General features: G+C 39.9%; 1 protein-coding gene across 18 annotated transcripts in view; it reads left to right on the forward strand.

Moving 5' to 3' along the window:
- Positions 1 to 4,056: 4,056 nt before the first annotated feature.
- Positions 4,057 to 25,046, forward strand: part of Mff (mitochondrial fission factor) — a 35,439-nt gene continuing 14,449 nt past the window's right edge. For 2 of the 18 annotated variants that reach the window (XM_027397370.2, XM_027397372.2), the window contains exons 1-7: positions 4,057 to 4,236; positions 7,157 to 7,265; positions 7,981 to 8,155; positions 9,136 to 9,356; positions 11,028 to 11,197; positions 22,090 to 22,178; positions 23,933 to 24,007. In XM_027397370.2, the coding sequence (XP_027253171.1) occupies positions 8,118 to 8,155; positions 9,136 to 9,356; positions 11,028 to 11,197; positions 22,090 to 22,178; positions 23,933 to 24,007 (593 nt within the window). In that variant the 5' untranslated portion in view covers positions 4,057 to 4,236; positions 7,157 to 7,265; positions 7,981 to 8,117. Of the gene's footprint in view, positions 4,350 to 7,156; positions 7,266 to 7,980; positions 8,156 to 8,259; positions 8,333 to 9,135; positions 9,357 to 11,027; positions 11,198 to 22,089; positions 22,179 to 23,932; positions 24,008 to 25,046 lie in introns of all 18 variants that reach the window. The other 16 variants (XM_027397382.2, XM_027397383.2, XM_035441065.1 and 13 more) reach the window with 15 other exon arrangements.

Consider the following 25,046-nt stretch of genomic DNA (forward strand, 5'->3'; position numbering starts at 1 on the left):
AATACCAATTCTCCTCAAAGTATTCCACACAATAGAAGCAGAAGGGTTGTTGCCAGAGTCCTTTTATGAGGCTTCAATAACCTTCGTACCTAAGACACACAAAGACACAACTAAGAAAGAAAACCAAAGACCAATATCCCTCATAAACATTGATGCAAAAATACTCAATAAAATACTGGCAAATCGAATCCAAGAACACATCAGAAAAACCATCTACCATGATCAAGTAGGCTTCATCTCAGGGATGAAGGGATGGTTCAACATACGAAAATCCATCAATGTAATCCACCATATAAACAAACTGAAAAAGAAAAGTCACATGATCATCTCACTAGATGCTGAAAAAGCCTTTGACAAAACCCAACACCCCTTCATGATAAAGGTCTTGGGGAGATCAGGGATAACAAGAGCATACCTAAACATAATAAAAAACAATATACAGCAAACCAGCAGCCAACATCAAACTAAACGGAGAGAAACTCAACTCGATTCCTCTAAAATCAGGAACAAAACAGGGCTGTCCACTCTCTCCATACTTCTTCAATATTGTACTTGAAGTTCTAGCTAGAGCAATAAGACGACAAAAAGGAGATCAAGGGGATACAAATTGGAAAAGAAGAAGTCAGAGGTTCAATATTTGCAGATGATATGATAGTTTACGTAAGTGACCTGAAAAATTGTACCAGAGAACTCCTACAGCTGATAAACACCTTCAGCAAAGTGGCAGGATACAAGATTAACCAGCCAAAATCAGTAGCCCTACTATATACAGACAATAAATGGGCTGAGAAAGAAATCAGAGAAACATCACCATTTACAATTGCCACAAAGAACATAAAATACCTTGCAGCAATGCTAACCAAACAAGTGAAAGACCTGTATAGCAAGAACTTTGAGTCTTTAAAGAAAGAAACCAAAGAAGATACCAGAAAATGGAAAGATCTCCCATGCTCTTGGATAGGTAAAGCCAACATAGTAAAAATGGCAATCTTGCAAAAAAGCAATCCACAGATTCAATGCAATCCCCCATCAAAATACCAGAGCAATTCTTCACAGACCTTGAAAGAACAATACTCAACTTTATATGGAAAAACAAAAGACCCAGGATAGCCAAAACAACCCTGTACAATAAAGAACTTCCAGAGGCATCACCATCCCTGACTTCAAGCTCTATTACAGAGCTATAGTCCTGAAAACAGCTTGGTATTGGTACAAAAATAGGTAGACCAATGGAATAGAATTGAAAACTCTGATATGGACCCACATACCTTTGAACACCTGATTTTTGACAAAGAAGCTAAAATTATACAATGGAAAAAAGAAAGCATCTTTAACAACTGGTGCTGGCATAGCTGGATGCTGGCATGTAGAAGACTGCACATAGATCCATATCTATCGCCATGCACAAAACTGAAGCTCAAGTGGATCAAAGACCTTAACACAAATCCAGCCACACTGAACCTCTTAGAGAAAGTAGGAGGTACCCTAGAATGAATTGGTACAGGAGACCACTTCCTGAACATTAAACCAGTAGCACAGACATTGAGATCAAAAATTGATAAATGGGACCTCCTGAAACTGAGAAGCTTCTGTAAGGCAAAGGACACCATCAGCAAGACAAAATGGCAGCCCGCAGACTGGGAAAAGATATTCACCAACCCCACATCTGACAGAGGGCTGATTTCCAAAGTATACAAAGAATTCAAGACACTAATCTCCCAAACACCAAACAATCCAATTAAAAAGTGGGGTGCAGAACTAAATAGACAATTCTCAATAGAGGAATCTAAAATGGATGAAAGACTCATAAGAAACTGTTCAACATCCTTAGCCATCAGGGAAATGCAAATCAAAACAACTCTGAGGTACTCTTACTCCTGTCAGAATGGCTAAAATCAAAAACACCAATGACAATTTATGCTGGAGAGGAGGTGGGAGTACCAACTTGTACAACCACTTTGGAAATCAGTATGGTGACTCCTCAAGAAAATGGGGATCAGTCTACCACAAGATCCAGCAATTCCACTCTTAGGCATATACCCAAAAGAAGCACATTCATACAACAAGGACATCTATTCAGTGATGTTCATAGCAGCACTATTTGTAATAGCCAGAACCTGGAAGCATCCTAGATGCCCCTCAACTGAAGAATGGATAGCAAAAATGTGGGACATTTACACAATGGAGTACTACTCAGCAGAAAAAAAAAAACAAACGAACAGTGAAATCTTGACATTCACAAGCAAATGGATGGAACTAGAAGAAACCATTCTGAGCATGGTAACCCAGTCACAAAAGACAAACATGGTATGTACTCACTCATATGTGGATTTTAGACATAGAGTAAAGGATTACCAGTCTACACTGCACACTGCCAGAGAAGCTAGTAAACAAGGAGGACCCTAAGAGAGATATAAATGGTCCCCTGGAGAAGGGGAAGGGGACAAGATCTCCTGAGAAAATTGTGAACATGGCTGAAGCGGGGAGGGAGCTAGGAGAAGGAGAAGGAGAGAAGAGGAGTGGGGAGGACATGAGGGAGCAGAGCGTTTGAGTCGGGGGAAGAATAGAAGAAAACAAGAAAGGAGATACCATAATGGAGACATTTTAGGTTTAGAGAGAAATCAGGCACTAGGGAAATGTCTGGAGATCTACAAAGATGACACCAACTAACAATCTAAGCAATAATGAAGAGGCTACCATAAATGTCCTTTTCTGATAATGAGATTGATGACTATCTTATATGTCATCCTAGAGCCTTCATCCAGTAGCTGATGGAAGCACAAGTAATGCTCATCTCCCTAATCACTTGCTAATCAGTGCCCTGGTCCAAATCTCTTTGCCATCTCACACTTTCAATTTACTACAATGCCCAGCTTCTGATACAAATTTTGGATTCCAAGTATTTCTTTGGGTCTTCATTTTTCTATACTCCAATATACAACCAAAAATTACGAAATCAAAGTTTTATTCTTCTCTCCTGTGGTAGACTATGTGTGACTTTTGTTTATGCTGCATTTGTTTAACTCTGTAAAGCTCTGATTATTTGCCTGTCTAAACAAAACACCTGATGCTCTAATAAAGAGCTGAGGCATGAGCAAGGTTTGGCGTGGCTGGCAGGCAGAGAGAATAAATAGAAGGAGAAAACCAAGGAAGAGCAGCAAGAGAACAAAGAGGGGAGGACATCAGGGGCCAGCCTTCCAGCCACCCAGAAAGAAGTAAAGTAAGATAAATAGAAGAAAGAAAGATAGAAGCCCAGAGGGAAAGGGTAGATGGGTTAATTTAAGATAAGAAAAGCTGGTTAGAGGGCCGGGTGGTGGTGGCACATGCCTTCAATCCCAGCACTCAGGAGGCAGAGGCAGGTGGATCTCTGTGAGTTCAAGGCCAGCCTGGTCTACAGAGCAAGTGCCAGGATAGGCTCCAAAGTTACACAGAGAAACCCTGTCTCAAAAAACCAAAACAACAAAAAGAAAAGCTGGTTGGAAACAAGTCAAGCTAAGGCCGGGGCATTCATAAGTAATAACACTCTGTGTGTAAGTATTTGGGGGCTGGGGGGGGGGCGCTCAAAAAAGTCAAAAGAGTAAAACATTACACAACACTGTTCATCTACTGTTTTATGTCAGTTTAACCCGGGTCCCTACTGACCTTTAGAAGGAAAAGGGAAATTTTACTTATCCCACACCAATATTAGGAAGAATGCAAGAATTCAATAGAGAGCTTGCCAAACTATTTGGAAGGGTGACAACATTTCTGAGGTAACATCTGAGGTTTTCCTTGTTTGGGTGTTTTGTTGCTGTTGTTTTGAGATCAGGGTTTTCAGCTTCTCAGGCCTCTCACCATGCGAATTTTGATTCAGGCGGTTCTTTGAAACAGGCTACTAGTTTACCTTGCAAACGCGAAATCCCCCAAGAGTAATCCAATCTAAGAACTTGAGCCTTTTAACCTGAGGAGGGAAAGCCTTGCCCACAACAAAAATGGTTCCTTATTGGCGTCTCACGCTCCTGAGCGTAACATCCGCCCTCTCCTTGTCACATGACCGGGAACCTACTTCCGCTACGGCTCCTGGAAGGGCCCAGTCCTGGACGTTCTCGCGTCTGTCCCGGCCCGCCGCGGCCTCTCCGCCGCTCCTTTACCCGGGCGCCTCGGTGCGCTCGGCCAACGGCCTCTGCGAGCGCCCGCCCGAGCGCCCCGGAGCCGGCGGGCGGCGGCCCTCTCCAGGGACCCTCCAGCGGGCCCAGGGTGAGTGCTGTTGTCTCCCCAAGCGGGACTCAGGGCCTGGCGCCGCGGCCGTGACACCCGTCTCCCCAGCCGGCCGGCCGGGCGGAGCGTCCCCGGCCTTGGTCTGTCCTCAGGTTCGTCCCTGCTCTGCAATTATCTAGGGCCGGCTTCTTCGCCCTTTCAACCTCGGCATCTTGTTCTGTGGAACAAAAATCGAATTTTACTGCCCAGACAAACAAACAAAAAACCAGTCTACTACTTCGGGGTTAGGAAGCGGGAGGCGCGCCTGTAAGCTTGGACCTGGGCTTTTTGAGCATCTCCTCCTCGGGCCCACGTACCTCACAGTATGACCTTGAGCCTGTGGCGTTTGTATGTGTACAACCCGTGTAGTGAAAGAAAGACCTTTGGGAGGTCCGGAGCTGGCCAAAACATCCTTGCTTTTGCTGGTGTGGCTATGCGGGCTCGCTCTTAGGGGTGCCCTCCCGGAGCTGGGTTCCGGGGGCCCTTGTAGCCGCCGGCCTCCGTTTGCAAAAACGAGCCCTTTGTTGTCATTGTAAAACACAAGAAAATGAACCAGAGTCTTGGAACCAGGCTTAGGAGCTGGGCGCGTCTCTGCCAAGAGCAGCGCGCTCCCTGAATTGGTGGCGCTTTCTAATTGAGAGGAATGAAGCTTGAGCCCGGTAGTGCTATGCAGGCCTCCGCGGGGAGACAGTGAATGAGAATGCCTCCCTCAGTCCCATGGGCTACTAATGAGATTCCCCAAAGAAAAACCTTTAGGGAAAGTAGGACGATTTAGTCCTGGTTAGTATTTGTTCTGAGCTCACAGAGTGGGGGGCGGAGGGGGGCTCTTTTTTTTTTTTTTTTTTTTTTTTTTTTGTTTCAAGGACTTGAGAATTGAGATAACTTTTCAGTGTTGTCTGGTGTTCCTGAGTACAGGCTTTTTACTCAACTGCTGCTCTGGGAGGAACTGTGTGTTGTCTCCCTTCCTGTCTGATAAGGCTACCTCTTTTTAGGCTTACAAGGTTATTCTGTCACTCTCTCCTTACTTACTCTTGTGGATATTTTGTTGTTAATAGATACGAGATTGGGGTTCTTATTAATTTTTTGAGTTCCTTATAAATTCTAGGTCTGAGTCCCCTGTCAACAAAGATTCTATAGAATCTCCACTCTAATTTGTTCAGAAACTTTTTTATTTTAGGCAATGCCATTTGCCAGTTCTTGGTGTTATTTCCTGGGCTCCAAGTCCTTGGCTATGCCTGTGTAACCTCAAGGTTTTGCCTGTTTTCCCCTAGCAGATTCCAAGTTCAGCAATTCTTACATGAAGGCCTTTGATCCACTTTGTCTTAATTTTTTAACAGTTTTGGTTTTGTTACATGTATTTATATGTGTACAGTAAGTTTATGGTTCTAAGGTATTGATTAAATATTTTTTTAAATAGGTTTGTGTTTTTAAAAAGTAAAGGCAAGTTAAAGTAGAAATTACATGTAGTGTATGGGATCCCAATGAATTTGGAAAATCTGTGGCATCAGTCTGAGGGAGAGTTTTCTCAAGTTATACTTCAAACATGTAGTGATTACTGAGCAGATTCTAAATGACAAAGCCTTAGCCCCAAATGAAGTTTATTGTCACCAAAGGATATTACTCAAAGTATCAAGTTTAATGCTGAAGAAAAATAATTAAAATTTTAAAAAATATGTTTTATTGAAACATAAAAATGAAACAGTGAGGCAGAAGTGTTGCGTCTTAACAGAGTTTTACTCCCTTTGAAATTTAGGTGGTTTAACTGCGGGAGAAGTTGTCATTTCAGTAACCGCCTTTATGTTCTAGATCCATGAGTCTTTTCAAACTAAAGATTTCTAAGTTAAGATACTGTCATAGGATGAAATGTTGAGAACTTTGAGGCGTGCTGCTGGAAACAAAAGTGAAATGAGCTGGGAGAGCACTGGAGAGCCTGAGGCAGGAGAATCAGGAATTCAATGCTAGTCTGGGCTCCGTACTAAGACCCAACCTCAAAATAAACAAATAAGACTGATTCAGAATTCAGCAAAGCGTAGGTGGATGCTGGCACATTTTGTGAGATAATGTGGCTTAAATCTTGTGTGTCTAAGCTTTTCTCATGCTTCATGTACACCAATGCTGGGAAAGCACCTGTTCTATAATGATAAACACAGAAATTAATAGAAGTTGCCTATGGGAACATAGATGGTAGAAGGTAGGATTAGGTAGGACGTTTCATTTTCTTCATATGCTCTCCTTTGTTTTGCTTTTTTAGATAAGTCTGTCTATGTGGCACAAGCTGGCCTTGAACTCTGACTTTCTGCTTCAGCCTCAGTGCTGGGATTATAGGTATCCACCATTCATATACAGAGAGAGAGAGCTCAACTGTCTCCATATGTTCTTATATATTTTATATATACAATGTTTGTTTATTTCTAGTTCTGTGTTTTAAAATGAAAACTGATTTCCCTTACTATGTAGAAGATATGTATATACACATTAGTTTAACATGAATGTATCTTTGATCTGCCAGCTTTCCAGGTAAATGTCTTACCTTACATCACTGGTTGTTAACCTTCCTAGTGCTGCAGCCCTTATTTACATTTCCTCATGTGGGGACCTCCAACCATAAAATAATTTCATTGCTGTAGTTTTGCTACTGTTATGAATTGTAATGCAAGTACCTGATATGCAGGATATCTGATATGTGGCCCCCGAAGGGGTTACAACCCACAGATTAAGAATCACTACCATACATGGTGACTAGTCACAGGGCCCTGTCTATAACACTAAAACGTGTGGTAAGCTTGAGGTCCTTTCTCTGCTTATTTTGTTTTTTAACGTAAAGTTGTGTATCTTTGTGGCTTTTATTTGAAGAATTTCCAGCTAAGTCTTTAATAATGGCATCATCTAGCTTCTCTCGGTCACTGTTTTTCTCCCTTAGGGACAAAAGTGGCTCTCAATCTAGCACATGTGCATTGGAGCAATTTAAGGATTTAATATGAAGTACAGAAGCAGATAGTGCCAAATAGCAAGCCCGTTGTTTCATATTTGTAAGTACAATTTTTTCTTTGGCTCTGTTTTCTTAGTCTTTAAGGCATCTGCATGTCAGTTCCTTAAGAGACAGACATTTAGACAAAAAATAAAAGAAGCTAGTTGATACTCATAATCCGACTAGGTCTGCCATACTAAGCAACATCCAACAGTGTACTGGAGTACGTTTCTGGTTTAAAACAAACAAAAAAAAAAGGGGATGATGAAGACATCTATATTCCCTTAACATAGTTTACAGAATAATCCCTGTGAGTAAGACATTTATATCGTCTTTAATGTTTTATTTCTCTTGAGTTATACTTTGCTGGGAACTTAGTGTAATTTGGCTTCCTTTTCAGGAAACCACTTATGCACCAAATTTTTAGGCAACCTCAAATACATTTACTTTTACCATTGCATTTTCTTCATGTTTTTTTTATATGCCATTAGAATGTGATTAGAGGGGTTTTCTGGTAGCCATGCTTCCCCCAGTCTGACTGCACATTTCCTTATGTAATGGTAGAACTTTTCAATTGCTCGAATTGCAAAATCATGAAATAGTGACTAGGTTTCAAACCATCTTTCTGACTTATGAGGTACTGTAGAGTGACAGTGGGAACATTTGAAATTTGTTTTCTCAAGTCAAGCCCTTCTAAGTAAATAACTACTTTTATTCATAGTTCTCTTATAAAATGAATTGTTGAAATACTGATTTTTATTCTTTCTTTTTTACAGCTGGAAAAGCAGTGTCCGTGTTGTTATGTACTCCTCCAAAGACAGTTCAGATCTTTAGGGGAGTTATTGTGTAAAGTAAACAACTACAGGGTAGCAGTACTTAATAGCTATTGTAGACGTGTACTTGCTCTATTAAGATGAGTAAGAGAACGGGCAGTGACACATCACTAGGAAGGTCAGTGACATTTTTTTCAGTTGAGCTGGTATTATAGGTTGGACAGACAGTAGCTTCAGAGCTGCTTGCCATAAGCTAACCTTGCTCTTTTATGCTTTCCTTAGCATTTTTTATTTGGGGGCAACATTCTTTCGACTACATCTCCCTGGAATCATGGATCCCTCTCCAATTTAGAAGGTTACTCAATGCATTTGTACTATTTTCCCCTCAAAGATACTTGATGTTTCTCAAAACTACAATGTGTAAATATGATATTAAATATAGGTCAATAATGTGAACATTTAACCCCTTAAAATGAAAGCGTACATTAAGGACTTACTGATGTAAATCTTGTATTTGGCATTCATTGCGTCATCACATTCATTTGCAGTAAGAAGTTTTTTGATATGCACTGTATGATTTTGAGGGAGCTATACCTTTTTTGAAAACTGAGCACTAGCTTTATTTGCCTTTGGATTCTGATTTTCATTGTTGAGAGAGTTTGTTTCATGCACGATGCCAATTTCTGATTTCATTGCTAAGAAGTCCAGGCAATAGTCTCCCACATAATCATTTTTTCTCTGCAGTTCTAGAGACTGAGCAGGGCTTCATGCATGTTAGGCAAGCATTCTCCCTCGCAACTCTGCTCTCAGCCTTCTGGTTGGGGATTTTTAATTTTATTTCAGGCGTTTTTGAATTGCATTTTTGCTTACATGCTTATTTGCTTACACACAAAGAATGCTTGTGTGTGTGCATTTGTATCATGGTTATATGATACTCAAGAAACTTGCACCTCATCAGTGTCCTCGAGGTTCCTTTTCAGATGATAAGTTAGAGCTTTATGTTGAAGAAAGTGTATTTGTTGCTTGTTTTCCTTTTGCTCACAAGTGGAGTTTCCTTTTGCTCTTTCTTCTGTAAGCTATTGTCTTCTGACATCACTGCATAGAGGAGATTGATGTTTTCACGTGCAGTTACCTGATCTTAATATTTTCCTTCTGTAGGGTGAGTGGGGCAGCATTTCCTTCTCCCACTGCTTCTGAGATGGCAGAAATCAGCCGAATTCAGTATGAAATGGAATACACCGAAGGTATTAGTCAGCGAATGAGGGTCCCGGAAAAATTAAAAGTAGCACCGCCAAGTGCTGACCTGGACCAAGGGTTCCAAGAAGGAGTTCCAAATGCCAGTGTAATAATGCAAGTCCCAGAGAGGATCGTTGTCACAGGTATCTCGCTGTTGATTGAAAGTGTTCCAGTAAATCTTTGGGTTCTTTATTTTTATGAACATTTTAGGTTTTTCAAAATATTATTGAGAAAAGGTATTTTCTCATGTTTTATAAATGTATGTAACCCCCACTGTCCTGCTACAGAACACTGTTGTCACCTCAGAAGGCTTCCTGTTCCCATTCTCCATCATTCCCAGTCCTTCAACTCTCAGCAGCCATGGTTTCTTTTTTGTACCTAGAGTGAGTTTGTCTTCCTTGGATTCTCCTTTAAATGGAGTCCTCAATGTATTCTGTTTGGCATGGTTTCTTTCTTTCAATGAGAGTAAGTTTTCCTCCTTTTTTTTTTCTTTGCCTGTGGGGCTTTGATGCTGGGATCATATGCATTCTGGGCAAATGCTGCACCTCTGAGTGCCCCTTGCTGCTGCCCTTAAATTTGCCCTGCAGAGCCCACTGCCCTTGTACCTGTCAATCCTTCTGCCTCAGCCTTCTGAATTGCTCAGGTTGAAGGCCTGCCCACCACACCCAGTTTATTTTTCACGTTGTTTTTATTTTGGGACAGAGACTTAGTGTACCCCTGAGGCACTCAGGATCCTCCTGCCATAACTCCTGAGTGCTGAATTGCAGGCTTGTGCTTGCATGTATGGCTAGTGGAATGCTTTCTTGAGATTCTTCAACATTGTTGCAAGTATTATGTGTTTATTCCAGTTAATTTGGAAGTAATATCCTGTGTGAGTACTCATCATTGATTTATCCATTGACATTTAGTGGGTATTTGTGGTGTTTTCTTTTTGAGATTCATAGGATGATGTACGTATGAATATTTGTGTATAAACTTTTTAGGAGTACATACACCTTCATATCTCTAGAAGTGAACTGACTGTATTATAAGTTATATGTAAGCCTTTAAAATGTTGACAAATTATTTTCTGAATGGTGTGCCATGTTTCTTTTCAATCAATGATATTTGTGAATTTTAGTTGCTTTTATATTCATTTCCCTAGTGAATGATAATTTTGAACATGTATGCATGTGATTTTTACTTATTTACTTTTTGTGTTAATTACTTTTCTATTGCCATGATAAATACCATGACCAAGGCACTTTATAGAAGGAAGGATTTATTTAAGTTTATGTTCCAGAGGGATAAAAGTCCATCAGTGTCATTTGGGGAAGCATGGTAGTGGATAGGTATGGTGGCTGGAACAGCAAGCTGAGAGCTCACATCTTCAACTGCAAGCCCAAAGCAGGGAGAACTGGGAATGGAGTAAGGCTTTTTGTCTCAAAGCTCCCCTGCCACACTTCCATCACCAAGGCCCCTACCTCCTAAATCTCCCCAAATAGTTCCATCAACTGGGGAGCAGGTGCTCAAATGTGATCAAGATTACAGGGGACATTTGTTATTCAAACCAACATTTTGAAGCATGTATTCAAATGTTTTGCTAATCTGAAATTTTCCATGTTGTGAGAGTTCTTTATATACTTAGAGACAGGTTGCTTGAGTTTTTTGTTTGGTTTCATTACACACAAACAGAATAATTTCTGCACCACCGTGTTAAATATTTATGAAAGAAACTACTGCTGTTAGGTAGGTTGTACTACAAATCTGACAGAGGGTAAAAACATTGAGGAACAACACTTTTGAAGTCCCTCCTCCCCCTTTTATTTCCCTAGGAAATAATGAAGACATTTCATTTTCAAGACCAGCAGATCTTGACCTTATCCAGTCCACTCCCTTTAAACCTCTGGCACTGAAAACGCCACCACGGGTGCTCACCCTGAGTGAGAGACCACTAGATTTTCTGGATTTAGAAAGACCACCTCCAACTCCTCAAAACGAAGAAGTAAGTAGAGTTACCACCCCTTATGTTGGAAAGAATATAGGGTAAAGTTAAAGAAGAGTTGAGACATGAAGCATGCATTAGTCATATATGATGGAAGCTTTCTGTATGGCAATACTGGTATCAGTTGATTTCATAGTTCCCTAAATAAAGTATTATGGGCTTGTTTTTGTTTTCTAATTTAACAGTTATGTAGTAGGGAAGGGAAAATCTTGGAGGACCAAGTATTGCTACCATTTATGTAGAGTTACAGAAGGAGTAGTGGTAACTGTTCCACCCACAGTAATGCAGACAGACTCTCAAAATTCGTTTTTGTTTTCTGCTGTTCTGGAGATTGATCCGGCACCTGAACATGCTAGGCAAGTGCTTTACCACTCTATTCCTGGGAAAGGAAGCTTTGCACTAGGGAAAAATGACTGTGCCATTTTGTCATAGAATCATCTGGCAAACAAAGCTAAGAAACCCTTTCTCCTGACACTACCCATTCTTGCAGCAAGTTAGTAACTCTGATGTCCCTATTGACATAAAGTTGGTGGTAAAATGGACTTAAAGGTATTAACATTAGAATTAAAGTTTTGCCAGTGCTATTGACTTAAGACCAGTATTGTAGACATACATTTGTATTAAAAATGTACTCCTCTGTCTACTTTGATTTTTCCATGTAATCCTTTACAAAGAGGGTTATGCGTTCATTTAAACCAGGTTAGTGCAATTCCTAGTAAGAGTCTTGATTGTTTTTTTGTTTTGTTTTGTTTTGTTTTTTTAGGTTTAGTTTCTACTTCTGTAATTGAGGGCATATATTCATAGGTGTCACTATGAGCATCCTGCATATTTGCTCAGTGAAAAGCACTATATTTGAGTATTAATTGTGGCCAAAAGTTGTCAAGTTACTTCTGAGATTTTATTTAGCAACCATTTTTTGAGATTTTATGTATGAAACACTGCAGTAAAAAGTAGATAATACATACCTGCCCTCTGTAAATTTTCCAGCTACATAGTCTCAACAAACAGTAAAAGGAGATGAGGAGATGACGTCAGTACACACAGAGCTTCTGAAGTTCTTTAATAACAGGAAATCAATGGACTCTTTATGTGTGCTGGCTAATTTTATATCAGCTGGACACAGGCTAGAGTCATCTGATAGGAGGGAACCCCAACTAAGAAAATGCAAGCCTAGAGGGCATTTTCCTAATTAGTTATTGATGGGGAAGGGTCCAGCCCATTGTGGGTGGTGCTTTCCATGGGCTGGTGGTCCTGAGTTCTATAAGAAAGCAGGCTGAACAAACCATGAGGAGCAAGCTGGTAAGCAGCATCCTCCATGAACTCTTCATCAGCTCCTACCTCCAGGTTCCTTCCCTGTTGGAGTTCCTGTCCTGACTTCCTTTAATGATGAACTGTGATGTGGAAGCACAAGTGAATAAACCCTTTCCTCCCCAACTTGCTTTTAGTCATAGTGTTTCATCATAGCAATAGTAACCCTAAGATGGTATATCTAATGTGTACCAATATTTGGAAGGCACCTTTAGACAAAAGCATTGCTGCTACCAGAATTAATAAAGAGTTGTACAGTAAGCCATGTGAACAGGACCTGATACTTGTGTGCTTGAACCATGGCCATTCTCAAAGCTCTTAGAGTAGGTCTGGCTATGTGGTAAGGGAGGCAGAGGCTTTCACACCAGTGCTACCTCTCAAAAAGGAACTTCCCTAGGTAGCTAGGGCCAGTGTGAGATCTTCAGAGGATGTGGAAAGAGGTCTATGAAGAAGAGTTAGAAATGATGCCTGTGCAATTTGTACCTAGAAGAGTGTGTTCAAGCTAGAGATTTGGAACCCAACACCATGTCCTGTCAAGCAGCAGTATGATTTGGAAAGATTAGCTATAATAACTTCCAGAGCTTTTTGAAAAGTTCACTCAAGTGCAAAGAGAAAGACCCTACAGGACTAAAGTAGCTTTTGCCCAAATTAGCTGTTCCTACTTCAGAGAAAAGTACGATAATGCCATCCATTTGTAAAATAAACCAGAAGAATACTGTGCACCCAAGAAGTGTCAGGTGATCTAGAAGGAGCAAAGTCAGTTGGCCTGTGCAAACCAGAACCCAATTTTGGAAGACAGGAAAAGAATTAATGTTTTCAGAAAAGGAACTTTTGTTCATACCAAGAAGCCTAAAGAAGCTGTCAAGTGGCTTCCCCAGGTGCCAAATCCTATGTTAGTCTTACACAGATGTACAGCCAGAGCTCAGGGATTAGGAGAAATGATATCCAGCTAAACCAGCTTATCGTAGGTCACACTTTGAATGCAGTGGTCCTGGAGGCTGAAGATTACACAGAAAGTTAACCTAGCAAGCAGTCATTCAAAGCAGCAGGTGGTTATCAGTACCCTGTGGTGGCCCAATGTAATTGATGAAACCACTGAGAATGAGAAGCAGAAGACCGTAGCTGACCTGAAGTATAACACGCCACTCTAGTACACCCCTGAACTGACTGATGATGAAGACTCCCAGGTAGTCAGTGAATGCTCCTGCAGTGGCCAAAAAAAAAAATCAGCGAACTCATGGATATGGGTCTCATCACAGTTCAGAATTCAGTGGTAATTTGTTTTACTTTCTTTTCTTTCCCCTTATCCAATGAAAGAGAAGCTGGGAGTACAGGAGCAGAAGAAGCAAAATTTAAGAATGAGAACAGTTTTTGTGGTTTTACTGATGTTACTTACTCTTAAGTTTTGGAAATTGTTCATGTTTGGAATGGGGAAGATGTCCATCCCAGTTGTTCTGACCATACTACCTCCTACTTTTCCCCTTTGCTCTAGTCAAAGTCCCAGAGGAAGCAATAATTATGCCTGGAGCAGGTAGTGCACATAACACCTATGGGTGATTCAGTGATGTGTACTCACATTCTTTATTTAGTTACCATATTGCACCCTTGTCTTGAGTTTCTCTTGCTGTGATAAAGCACTGTAACCAAATACAACTTGGGGAGTAAAGGGTTTGTTTCATTCACAACTCCATATAACAATCTATCATTGAAGAAATCAAATCAGGACTTGACAGGAGCTAATGTAAAGGCCATGGAGAAGTGTTGAGTATAGGCTTGCTCTCCAAGGCTCACTTAGCCTATTTTCTTGTAGTACCCAGGAACAGCAGCCCAGGATTAGCTCTACCCACAGTGACTGTCAGTCAGGAAAATGAACTGTCAGTTTGTCCACAGGCTAGTCTGGTGGGGGATTTTCTCAATTGAGGTTACCTCTTCCAAAATAGCTTTAAAATGTCAAGTTGGCATAAAACTAGCCAGCATGCCCTTTTCATAGGCAAGACCTCTTCACAGTAACACACTGTTCGTGTTTCTGTCCCTTAACCTTAATCATTGTCTCAACTATTCTCCCTGATGTTAGTTACTCTTAAGTTTTGGAAATTGTTCATGTTTGTAATGGGGAAGATGTCCATCCCAGTTGTTCTGACCATACTACCTCCTACTTTTCCCCTTTGCTCTAGTCAAAGTCCCAGAGGAAGCAAGAATTATGCCTGGAGCAGGTAGTACAGACTTGTAATCCCAGCACTTTACAGACTGAAACAGGAAGATCACAAATTCCAGGCCAACTTGTGCTATATTGTCTTAAAATAAGCAAAAACCTTAAAAAGGAGTATGGGAGTGGGAGGGGGTGCAAATGTTATGGTCTTTTTAAAACAGATTTTGTTGTTCTCAACTTTTTGACATTACATTTGTTAATTGTATTGTCTGTTTTTTTTTCTTAAGGTATGATTGCTATGTGACTTGTACAAACCATTTTGCTTTTTTAAAATAGTGAACTACCATTTTAAAAAATTTGAACAGATTGTAAAGTAGTGATGGATGTTGTACAAGTCTAGAGAACCAGTGAACAGAGGTGTAAAAGGGCTTTTGTTTTGTGCATAATCACATATAACTTGGAGTTTAAATACAGTATGGGGACTATTAATGCATGTGTGCATCTTCTGTCTAGTGCTGTGTGCTTTATATCTAGACACAAAATAGTTTGTGACCCAGCTTCCAGGAAGTAGCCTGGAGCTAAGCAACTTTTCCTTTCCATCCCTGCCACTTCAAAGAAAACAGCTATGACTGCTACAGTAGGTAGGCAGGCAGGCAAGTACCAGTCAGATTCTTATAAACCTACATAGTAATACTGTGCATAAATAAAATATACTTGATCATGGGTCTTAAATTTTGCATATTTTTGGGTTAACCTTAAAAGGTTCTTGCAGGAGGCCCCAGATTGTCTTCTGTGATATCAGACAGATCCCCCTCAGTCTTCCTTTAGCACTGTGTTTCATCAGTATTTGCCTTGTGCCCTGATTGTGTGTACTATGTAGTTAGACTTTGAATGGCTATATCTATACTAAATAGGTACAATCCTTTTCATTGTCATTAAGCATCATGCCTATTTACATACCATGTACTTCTTTTTTTTATTAAATTATTAATATTTTCACATGTACTTTTCCTCTCCCTCTCCCTCCCCCCACCTCCAATCCTTCTCCCCCACTCCAACCTACCCCCACCCCATCCACCCACCACTCCCCAGGCAGGGTAGGGCCCCCAACAGGGGCTCCACCAAGTCCACCAAATCTTCCTGTGCTGGGCCTAGGCCCCTCCCCATGTGTTCAGAGACAGAGAGAATCCCTTCAAGTGGGATGGGCTCTCGAAGTCCCTCCCACCCACCAGGGCAAAACACCAGTCCACCTCCAGAGGCTCCCAGGAGTGCAGGGGCCTCCCCATTGGCATCCATGATCAGGGGGCTGGATTAGTCCTGTACTGGCCTCCCAAAGAGCATCTGGGGTCGATATGCTTTCCCTTTTTCAGGCCAACTGTTTCTGTGGGTTTCTCCAACCAGGTACAGACCCCTTCGTTCTTCATTCCTCCCTCTCTTCAACTAAGTTCCAGATTTCAGCTCAGTGTATTTCTGTGGATGTCTGTCTCTGCTTCCATCAGCCACTGGATGAGGACTCTAGGATAGCATAGAGAGTAGTCATCAATCTCATTCTAGGGGAAGGGTTTCTAGGCCATCCTCTCCTCCACTGCCCGGACTGTCAGATCGTGTCATCCTTATAGGTCTCTGGAGATCTTCCTAGTTCCAGATCTCTTCTCGGACCTATAGTGGCTCCCTCTGATATGGTATCTCTCATCCTGCTCTCTCTCCTCTATTCTTCCCCCAACTCAATATATCTGCTCCTCCATTTCTTCTCCTCTACTCTTCTTCTTGTGCTCTTATTGTGGCAGCACCCACTCCCCTACCCTCATGCTCTCAATTAGCTCGGGAGTTCATGCCACTTCCCATTCCTGGGGTCCATTTATCCCTTAGAGTCATTCATGATTTCTAGTTTCCTTGGGGTAGAGGATTATAGGCTGGTAAACCTTTGCTCTATGTCTAAAAATCATATATGAGTGAGTACATACCATGTTTGTCTTTTTGTGATTGGGTTACCTCACTCAGGATGGTTTCTTCTAGTTCCATCCATTTGCCTGTGAATTTCAAGATTCCATTGCTTTTTTCTGCTGAGTAGTACTCCATTGTATAAATGTACCACATTTTCTCTTTCCATTCTTCAGTTGAGGGGCATCTAGGTTGCTTCCAGGTTCTGGCTATTACAAACAATGCTGCTATGAACATGGTTGAACATATGTCCTTGTTGTATGGACATGCAGTATTTGGGTATATACCCAAGAGAGGAATGGCTGGATCTTGAGGTAGATTGATTCCCATTTTTCTGAGCAACCACCATACTGATTTCCAAAGTGGTCTTACAAGTTCACACTCCCACCAGCAATGGAGGAGTGTTCCTTCTTCTCCACAACCTCTCCAGCATAGGTTGTCATTGGTATTTTTGATTTTAGCCATTCTGACAGGTGTGAGGTGGTATCTCAGAGTTGTTTTGAGTTGCATTTCTCTGATGGCCAAGGATTTTGAGCACTTTCTTAAGTGTCTTTCAGCCATTTCAGATTCCTCTGTTGAAAAATCTCTGTTTAGTTCTGCACCCCACTTTTTAATTTCATTGTATGGTGTTTTGGTGGCTAGCTTCTTGAGCTCCTTGTATATTTTGGAAATCAGTCCTCTGTCAGATGTGGGGCTGGTGAAGATCTTTTCCCATTCTGTGGGTGGTCGTTTTGTCTTACTGACTGTGTCCTTTGCCTTACAGAAGCTTCTCAGTTTCAGGAGGTCCCATTTATTAATTGCAGACCTCAGTGTCTGTGCTTCTGGCGTGATGTTCAGGAATCGTTCTCCTGTGCCAATTTGTTCAAGGGTTGTTCCCACTTTCTCTTCTAAAAGATTCAGTGTGGCTGGGTTTATGGAGAGATCTTTGATCCATTTGCACTTAAGTTTCGTGCATGGTGACAGGTATGGATCTATCTGCAATTTTCTGCATGTCGAATCCAATTGTGCCAGCACCATTTGTTGAAGATGCTATCTTTTTTCCATTGTATGGATTTAGCACCTTTGTCAAAAATAAGGTGTTCGTAGGTGCGTGGGTTAATATCTGGGTCTTCAATTCGATTCCATTGGTCTATCTGTCTATTCTTGTGCCAATACCAAGCTGTTTTCAGAACTATGGCTCTATAGTAGAGCTTGAAGTCAGGGATGGTGATGCCTCCAGAGGATCTTTTATTGTAAAGAGTTGTTTTGGCTATCCTGGGTTTTTTATTTTTCCATATAAAGTTGAGTATTGTTCTTTCAATGTCTGTGAAAAACTGTGTTGGGATTTTGATGGGGATTGCGTTAAATCTGTAGATTGCTTTTGGTAGGATTGCCATTTTTACTATGTTAATTCTGCCTATCCAAGAGCACGGGAGATCTTTCCACTTTCTGGTATCTTCTTTAATTTCTTTCTTTAAAGTCTCAAAGTTCTTATTGTACAGGTCTTTCACTTTTTTGGTTAGTGTTACCCCCAGATATTTAATGTTGCTTGTGGATATTGTGAAAGGTGATGTTTCCATGATTTCTTTCTCATTGAGTTTATCATCTGTATACAGTAGGGCTACAGATTTTTTTGAGTTAATTTTGTATCCTGCTACCTTGCTGAAGGTGTTTATCAGCTGTAGGAGTTTCCTGGTAGAGTTTTTCGGGTCACTTATGTAGACTATCATGTCATCTGCAAATAGTGAGAGTTTGACTTCGTCCTTTCCAATTTGTATCCCTTTGATCAAATAAGAACAACCCCTGTTCTTGTCTTATTGCTCTAGCTAGAACTTCAAGTACAATATTGAAGAGGTATAGAGAGAGTGGACATCCTTGTCTTGTTCCTGATTTTAGAGGAAAAGCTTTGAGTTTCTCTCCATTTAGTTTGATGTTGGCTATTGGTTTGGTGTATATCGCGTTTATCATGTTTAGATATGTTCCTGTTATTCCTGTTCTCTCCAAGATCTTTATCATGAAGGGATGTTGGATTTTGTCAAAGGCCTTTTCAGCATCTAGTGAGATGATCATGTGGTTTTTCTTTTTCAGTTTGTTTATATGGTGGATTACATTGATGGTTTTTCGTATATTGAACCATCCTTGCATCCCTGGGATGAAGCCCACTTGATCGTGGTGGATGATTTTTCTGATATGTTCTTGGATTCGATTAGCCAATATTTTATTGAGTATTTTAGCATCAATGTTCATGAGGGATATCGGTCTGTAGTTCTCTTTCTTAGTCTTATCTTTGTGTGGCTTGGGTATCAAAGTGATTGTAGCCTCATAGAAAGAGTTTGGCAATATCCCATCTGCTTCTATTGTGCGGAACAGTTTGAGGAGTATTGGTATCAGCTCTTGTTTGAATTTCTGGTAGAATTCTGCAGTGAAGCCATCTGGTCCTGGGCTTTTTTTGGTTGGGAGGCTTTTGATGACTGCTTCTATTTCATTAGGGGTTATGGGTCGATTTAAATTGTTTATCTGATCTTGATTTAATTTTGGTAAGTGATATTTATCCAGGAAACTGTCCATTTCCATTAGATTTTCGAATTTTGTGGAGTACAGATTTTCAAAGTATGACCTAAAGATTCTCTGGATTTCCACAGTGTCCGTTGTTATATCCCCCTTTTCGTTTCTGATTTTGTTAATTAGTGTGCTCTCTCTCTGCCTTTTGGTTAGTTTGGCTAGAGGTTTGTCTATCTTGTTGATCTTCTCAAAGAACCAACTCTTTGTTTCATTGATTCTTTGTAATGTTTTCCTAGTTTCTACTTTATTGATTTCAGCTCTCAGGTTGATTATTTCCTGGCGTCTACTCCTCCTTGGTGAGTTTGCTTCTTTTTGCTCTAGTGCTTTCAGTTGTTCTGTCAGTTCTCTAATGTGACTTTTCTCTAGTTTCTTCATGTGGGCACTTAGTGCTATGAACTTCCCTCTTAGCACTGCTTTCAGAGTGTCCCATAAGTTTGGGTATGTTGTGTCTGCATTCTCATTAGATTCTAGGAAGTCTTTAATTTGTTTTTTTATTTCTTCCTCAACCCAGGAATGGTGCAATTGGGTGTTATTCATTTTCCAAAAGTTTGCAGGTTTTCTGCCATTTGTATTGTTGCTGAATTCTAGCTTTAATGCATGGTGGTCTGATAAGATACAGGGGGTTATTTCAATTCTTTTGTAACTGTGGAGGTTTGCTTTGTTGCCTACTATGTGGTCAATTTTGGAGAAGGTGCCATGTGGTGCTGAGAAGAAGGTATATTCTTTTGAGTTTGGATGGAATGCTCTATAGATATCCGTTAACCCCAGTTGGGCCATAACTTCTTTCAGGTCTTTTGTTTCTTTGTTAAGTTTTTGTCTGGTGGTCCTGTCTAGTGGTGTAAGGGGGGTGTTGAAGTCTCCTACTATAAGTGTGTGTGGTTTTATGTGTGGTTTGAGCTTTAGTAATGTTTCTTTCACAAATGTGGGTGCCTTCGTATTTGGAGCATAGATGTTCAGGATTGAGATTTCATCTTGATGGACTTTTCCTGTGATGAGTATGAAATGCCCTTCTTCATCTCTTTTGATTGATTTTAGTTTAAAGTCCATTTTGTTAGATATTAGGATTGCTACACCTGCTTGTTTCTTGAGGCCATTTGATTGGAAAATCTTTTCCCATCCTTTTACTCTGAGGTATCGCCTGTCTTTGAAGTTGAGGTGTGTTTCTTGTAAACAGCAGAAGGATGGATTCTGTCTTCGTATCCATTCTGTTAGCCTATATCTTTTTATGGGTAAGTTAAGACCATTGACATTTAGGGATATTAATGTCCATTGTTCGTTGGTTCTTGTTTGGTTTGGATTTATTGTTGGTGGTGTCATTGTGTGTGGATTTTGCCCTCCTGCTTCTTTTTGTGTTTGGCAATATTAGATTATCTATTGCCATGTGTTTTTGTGCATGTAGTTATGTTCCTTGGGTTGGAGTTTTCCTTCCAGAACCTTCTGTAGTGCTGGATTTGTGGATATGTATTGTTTAAATCTGTTTTTGTCATGGAAAATCTTGTTTTCTCCATCTATAATGATTGAAAGTTTTGCTGGGTACAGTAGTCTGGGTTGACATCCATGCTCCCTTAGTGCTTGTAGTGTATCTATCCAAGACCTTCTGGCTTTCAGAGTTTCCATTGAGAAGTCGGGTGTGATTCTGATTGGTTTGCCTTTATATGTTACTTGGCCTTTTTCCTTTGCAGCTCTTAATATTTTTTCTTTATTCTGTAGATTTGGAGTTTTGATTATTATGTGTCGGGGGGACTTCTTTTTGTGGTCCAGTCTGTTTGGTGTCCTATAAGCTTCTTGTACTTTCATAGGCATATCTTTCTGTAGGTTGGGGAAGTTTTCTTCTATGATTTTGTTGAATATGTTTTCTGTACCTTTGAGCAGTGTTTCTTCACCTTCTTCTACACCTATTATTCTTAGGTTTGGTCTTTTCACGGTGTCCCATATTTCCTGGATATTTTGTGTTAGGGATTTGTTGGTCTTGAGGTTTTCTTTGGTTGATGAATGTATATCCTCTAGCGAGTCTTCAATAGCTGAGATTCTCTCTTCTGTCTCTTGAATTCTATTAGTTATACTCACGTCTTTAGATCCTGATCATTTATCCAACCTTTCCATTTCCAGCATCGCTTCATTCTGTGTTTTCTTTAATGTGTCTAATTCAGCTTTCATGTTTTGAACTGTTTCAAGAGCTTCCCATGTACATCTTTATATACCATTAGGTTTGATAAGTATAGAGATGATTTAAAGTAAGGGGGAAATATACAAAATATTATGCCATTTTGTATAAGGTACTTGAGCATACCGTAATTAACTGTGTTCTGGAAAAGGGTTTTGATAGATTCAGAAGAGAAAACAGTTTTACCAACCAAGATTGATATTTACTTGAAAAGAAACTGTAGTAACTTTTATGTAGAAGTAAGCAGGCATTCCTAAGTTTATTCCTAAGCATTATAATCTATATGGGTCCTGTGGCTGGGGTATGGTTCCTCAGTAAAGTGCTTGCTGTGTATGCATGAGGACCTGTGGTTGAGCCACAGGTGTCTTGTGGAAAAGCTAGGCACACTAGCACATATCTGAGTAGTCATGGCCCAGGGGAGTTGGAGACAGAAGAATCCTGGGGGCTTGGTAACCAGCTAGATTAGCAGAATCAGTAAATACCAGGTTCATTGAGAGATGGAGTGGTGGAGGAAGACACCTGACATCAACCTCTGACCTCCACACACATGTACACACATGTGTGTGCCCCCCCACACACACACACAAAACAAGGGGGGAGCATGAATAAAATTTTAAAACCAAGTCTTACCTGTCTGTAATTCATAGGTTTTGCTTCTTGGTTTGCTTTTCTTTGCTCCTTTAGTTTTGTGATTAGCCTTGGATGGAGTTTTCTCTGTTTGTTTAATGCTAAGTAGCTTCTAAGCTACTAAGAATATTCTGTGCCTTCCCCTTTTTTGTGCCTTAACAGATCCGAGCAGTTGGCAGGCTAAAAAGAGAGCGTTCCATGAGTGAAAATGCTGTTCGCCAGAATGGACAGTTGGTCAGGAATGATTCCGTGTGAGTAGAATCGCAACACTGTATCTTTTTTTTTTTTTTTTTTTTTTTTTTTTTTTTGGTAGAAATCATTGTAGATTTTCTTCTGTATTTTGTCTACATACCTTTTTCTAAATATCAATAGTTTTTAAAATCTGTTTTACATCAGTGGATATCACCTTGTAGTTGTATTCTTTGTAGTCATACAATCTGACAACTTTGTCTGTTGTGACAATTTTTCAGTCCTGTTCTCTTCTGTGTGTCTGTCACTTTTATGGAAAGTGAATATTCTTTCTCCTTCACTTTTGGTCAGTCTTCATGAACTCATCAGGACCCCTTTGTGATGTCAAGCATCATGTTAGCTTCTCTGGGAACTCAGCAAACATCAGACGATGACACATCTCTTTGAGAGCTTACAAAGTAACTAGAGCACAGTACAATTATCATTCTCACAGTGTACCATAGTAAGTTGTAGTTTAACCCTCACTGCAGAGTGCAGTGGTGCAGAATGGGCTCTTATCGGGGCTCTTATGGGGTTAATACTCAGACCAGAGTTGAGAAGACTATTTTTGTCTTTGCTTTGAAAGAAGTCTTAGGAACAAATTCACTGGCATCTCTAAGCAGTCAGTGAAGTTGTATCTCAAATGTAAGTTTTTGCTTCCTTTGTTGAAATTCTGTTCTCTCATGTTGGGTGCAAGGGAAAACTGAGTTCTTCAGTTGCTTGGAGAGTCTCGTGGTAGTTGCAGTTATCCTGAGGGATCTATAGGAAGAAGTTGGATTAAAATGAATATATGTCTCCTTTATGAAAGACTGTCTGAAAGGCTCAACCATTATTAATGTGATTTTAAAAAAATGATTCAATGTATGTTTTCCTAAGGTATCTGATTGGCTGTTATCAACAGACCCAGGAAACTCATTTTTCTAAAATTATTTCCAAATATACACATTGTAAAAAGACTCCACGATGTAATCTTATGGATGGCTAACGTGGGTAAAACAACTCTAATTCAATTATTTTCTACTTGTAATGTGTAGTTTGTAGGGCAACAGAATCTTCTAATTGGCTTTCCTGCTATTTATGTTGTGACTTGCAGTTTAGGCTCTTAATTGACCTTTTATATCATTAAAATTAAAATGTGATTACTTCAGTATTGTATCACCTTTTCACAAAGTATAATATTGATGCCTGAGTTTAGATGAAGATAAAGGAAAAAGCTCTGTATACGTTACTCATAGCACAAAGGTTAATAGCTAACTAATAACTTGATTTTCTTTAAATTGCCTTTATGACATTTTCTATATATCTAATAAGAACAAAGATCTTGATATTAATAAAAGTTTGCCCACTCTCTCATACCTTTGTTAATTTTACAATTTATAATTGAATGCCTATTTAAAGTTTTCCCATATCTGATTAACCTTAGGGTTTTGTATGATGTGCATAAAATGGGCATTGTTCAGTGGGCAAAAAACAATCCATACAGCTGTAGTTTACATCTGCTACAGTGATTGTTGAACTTTCCCTATGTCAGTCTGTTTTTTTTTTTAGAATGATTATGGACCATTATGCATGAACCTTTGTCTGTCTCCACTCAAGCTTATTCTACAGCTCATAAAAGGAAGTGCAAATGGGCAGGGACTTTGTTTCCTTAATTACTTTTAAGAAGCAGTGAGGTTGATTGTTGTCACAAAAATGAATTGTGACATAGAACCATAGTAGAATCATTCTCTTTGTTATAAAAGCTGAATATGTAAAAGAAGCATAATTATTATTTAAGGTGGCACAGATCAGATTCTGCCCCAAGAAATAAAATTTCAAGGTTCCAGGCATCGATTTCTGCACCGGAGTACACGTAAGATTTTATCTGCTCTATTTTTCCCAAGTAGGGATTGCTTTAATTTTGCAGGCTTATATTAATACTAATCTGTCTTACCATGTAACTGATAATACCTAATTCTCTGTTCTAGTACTTCTCCCTCAGGATTTCTCAAACTGTCACTATCTAGTTTATTAAGTGGAGCTGAGGGGGCAACTCTAAGGAAGTTTTTATATGGTTTGAGATATAGGTGAAAGGAAAATGAAATAATTTCTGTACATGAAGAGCAAATCCTTTTCTGTTTTCTTTATTTTGCTTTGGTTGGCCTACGAGTTCTCTGCAGATAACACTTAGCAAGGTTCAGAATCCCACTCATGTTTTTATACTTCAACATCTTTTCTCGTTTTATTTTAATCTAGAGAAAAATGAAGTCTTAATGCTGGTTTGTCACTGAAATTGGGTTTTTGGGGGTTGGGTTTTTTTTTTTTTGGTTTTTTTTTTATTTCCCTGTAGAAAATTATGTTTGGAGCAATCCTTTGAGATCACTAAACTCTTGTTTTCTATAAGTATGACAAACTGTATAAGAATAACTGCCCACTCCTGACAGTGAAACATTTTGGTGTGAAGTGTAAAAATTGTAGCAGCATGTGCCAGGCTCTAGAATTCTAGAATCAGTACTCAGTCAGCACACATCCATACATGTGCAAATAATCAGTCACTGCTGTTCCCAAACAGCTGAGGAAACCACACTGAAGGCCTTTGACTCATCTCTTTCTCTGGTTTCTCGCAGTGCTTCCAAGAGTTACTAAGTGGTCTCAGTCATAGTAGCAGCAAATTATGGTTCTCTCTATTTAGGGTCCCGGAGAGACCAGGTATGGTGCCATACACATTTAATTCCAGCAGAAGAAGGTAGAGCTCTGTGAGTTCAAGGCCAGCCTGAAAAACATAAGCTAGTTACTTTTAGGACATATATGATGAGACATTGCTTAGAAAAAAATAAAAATAAAGGTCTCAGAAATTAGCAGTTTGTGTCTCAATGAAAATGTTTTTCTTTTTATATTTTCAAAGAGGCTAG

Source organism: Cricetulus griseus, chromosome 2 (genome assembly GCF_003668045.3).
Source record: "Cricetulus griseus strain 17A/GY chromosome 2, alternate assembly CriGri-PICRH-1.0, whole genome shotgun sequence".
Taxonomy (NCBI): domain Eukaryota; kingdom Metazoa; phylum Chordata; class Mammalia; order Rodentia; family Cricetidae; genus Cricetulus; species Cricetulus griseus.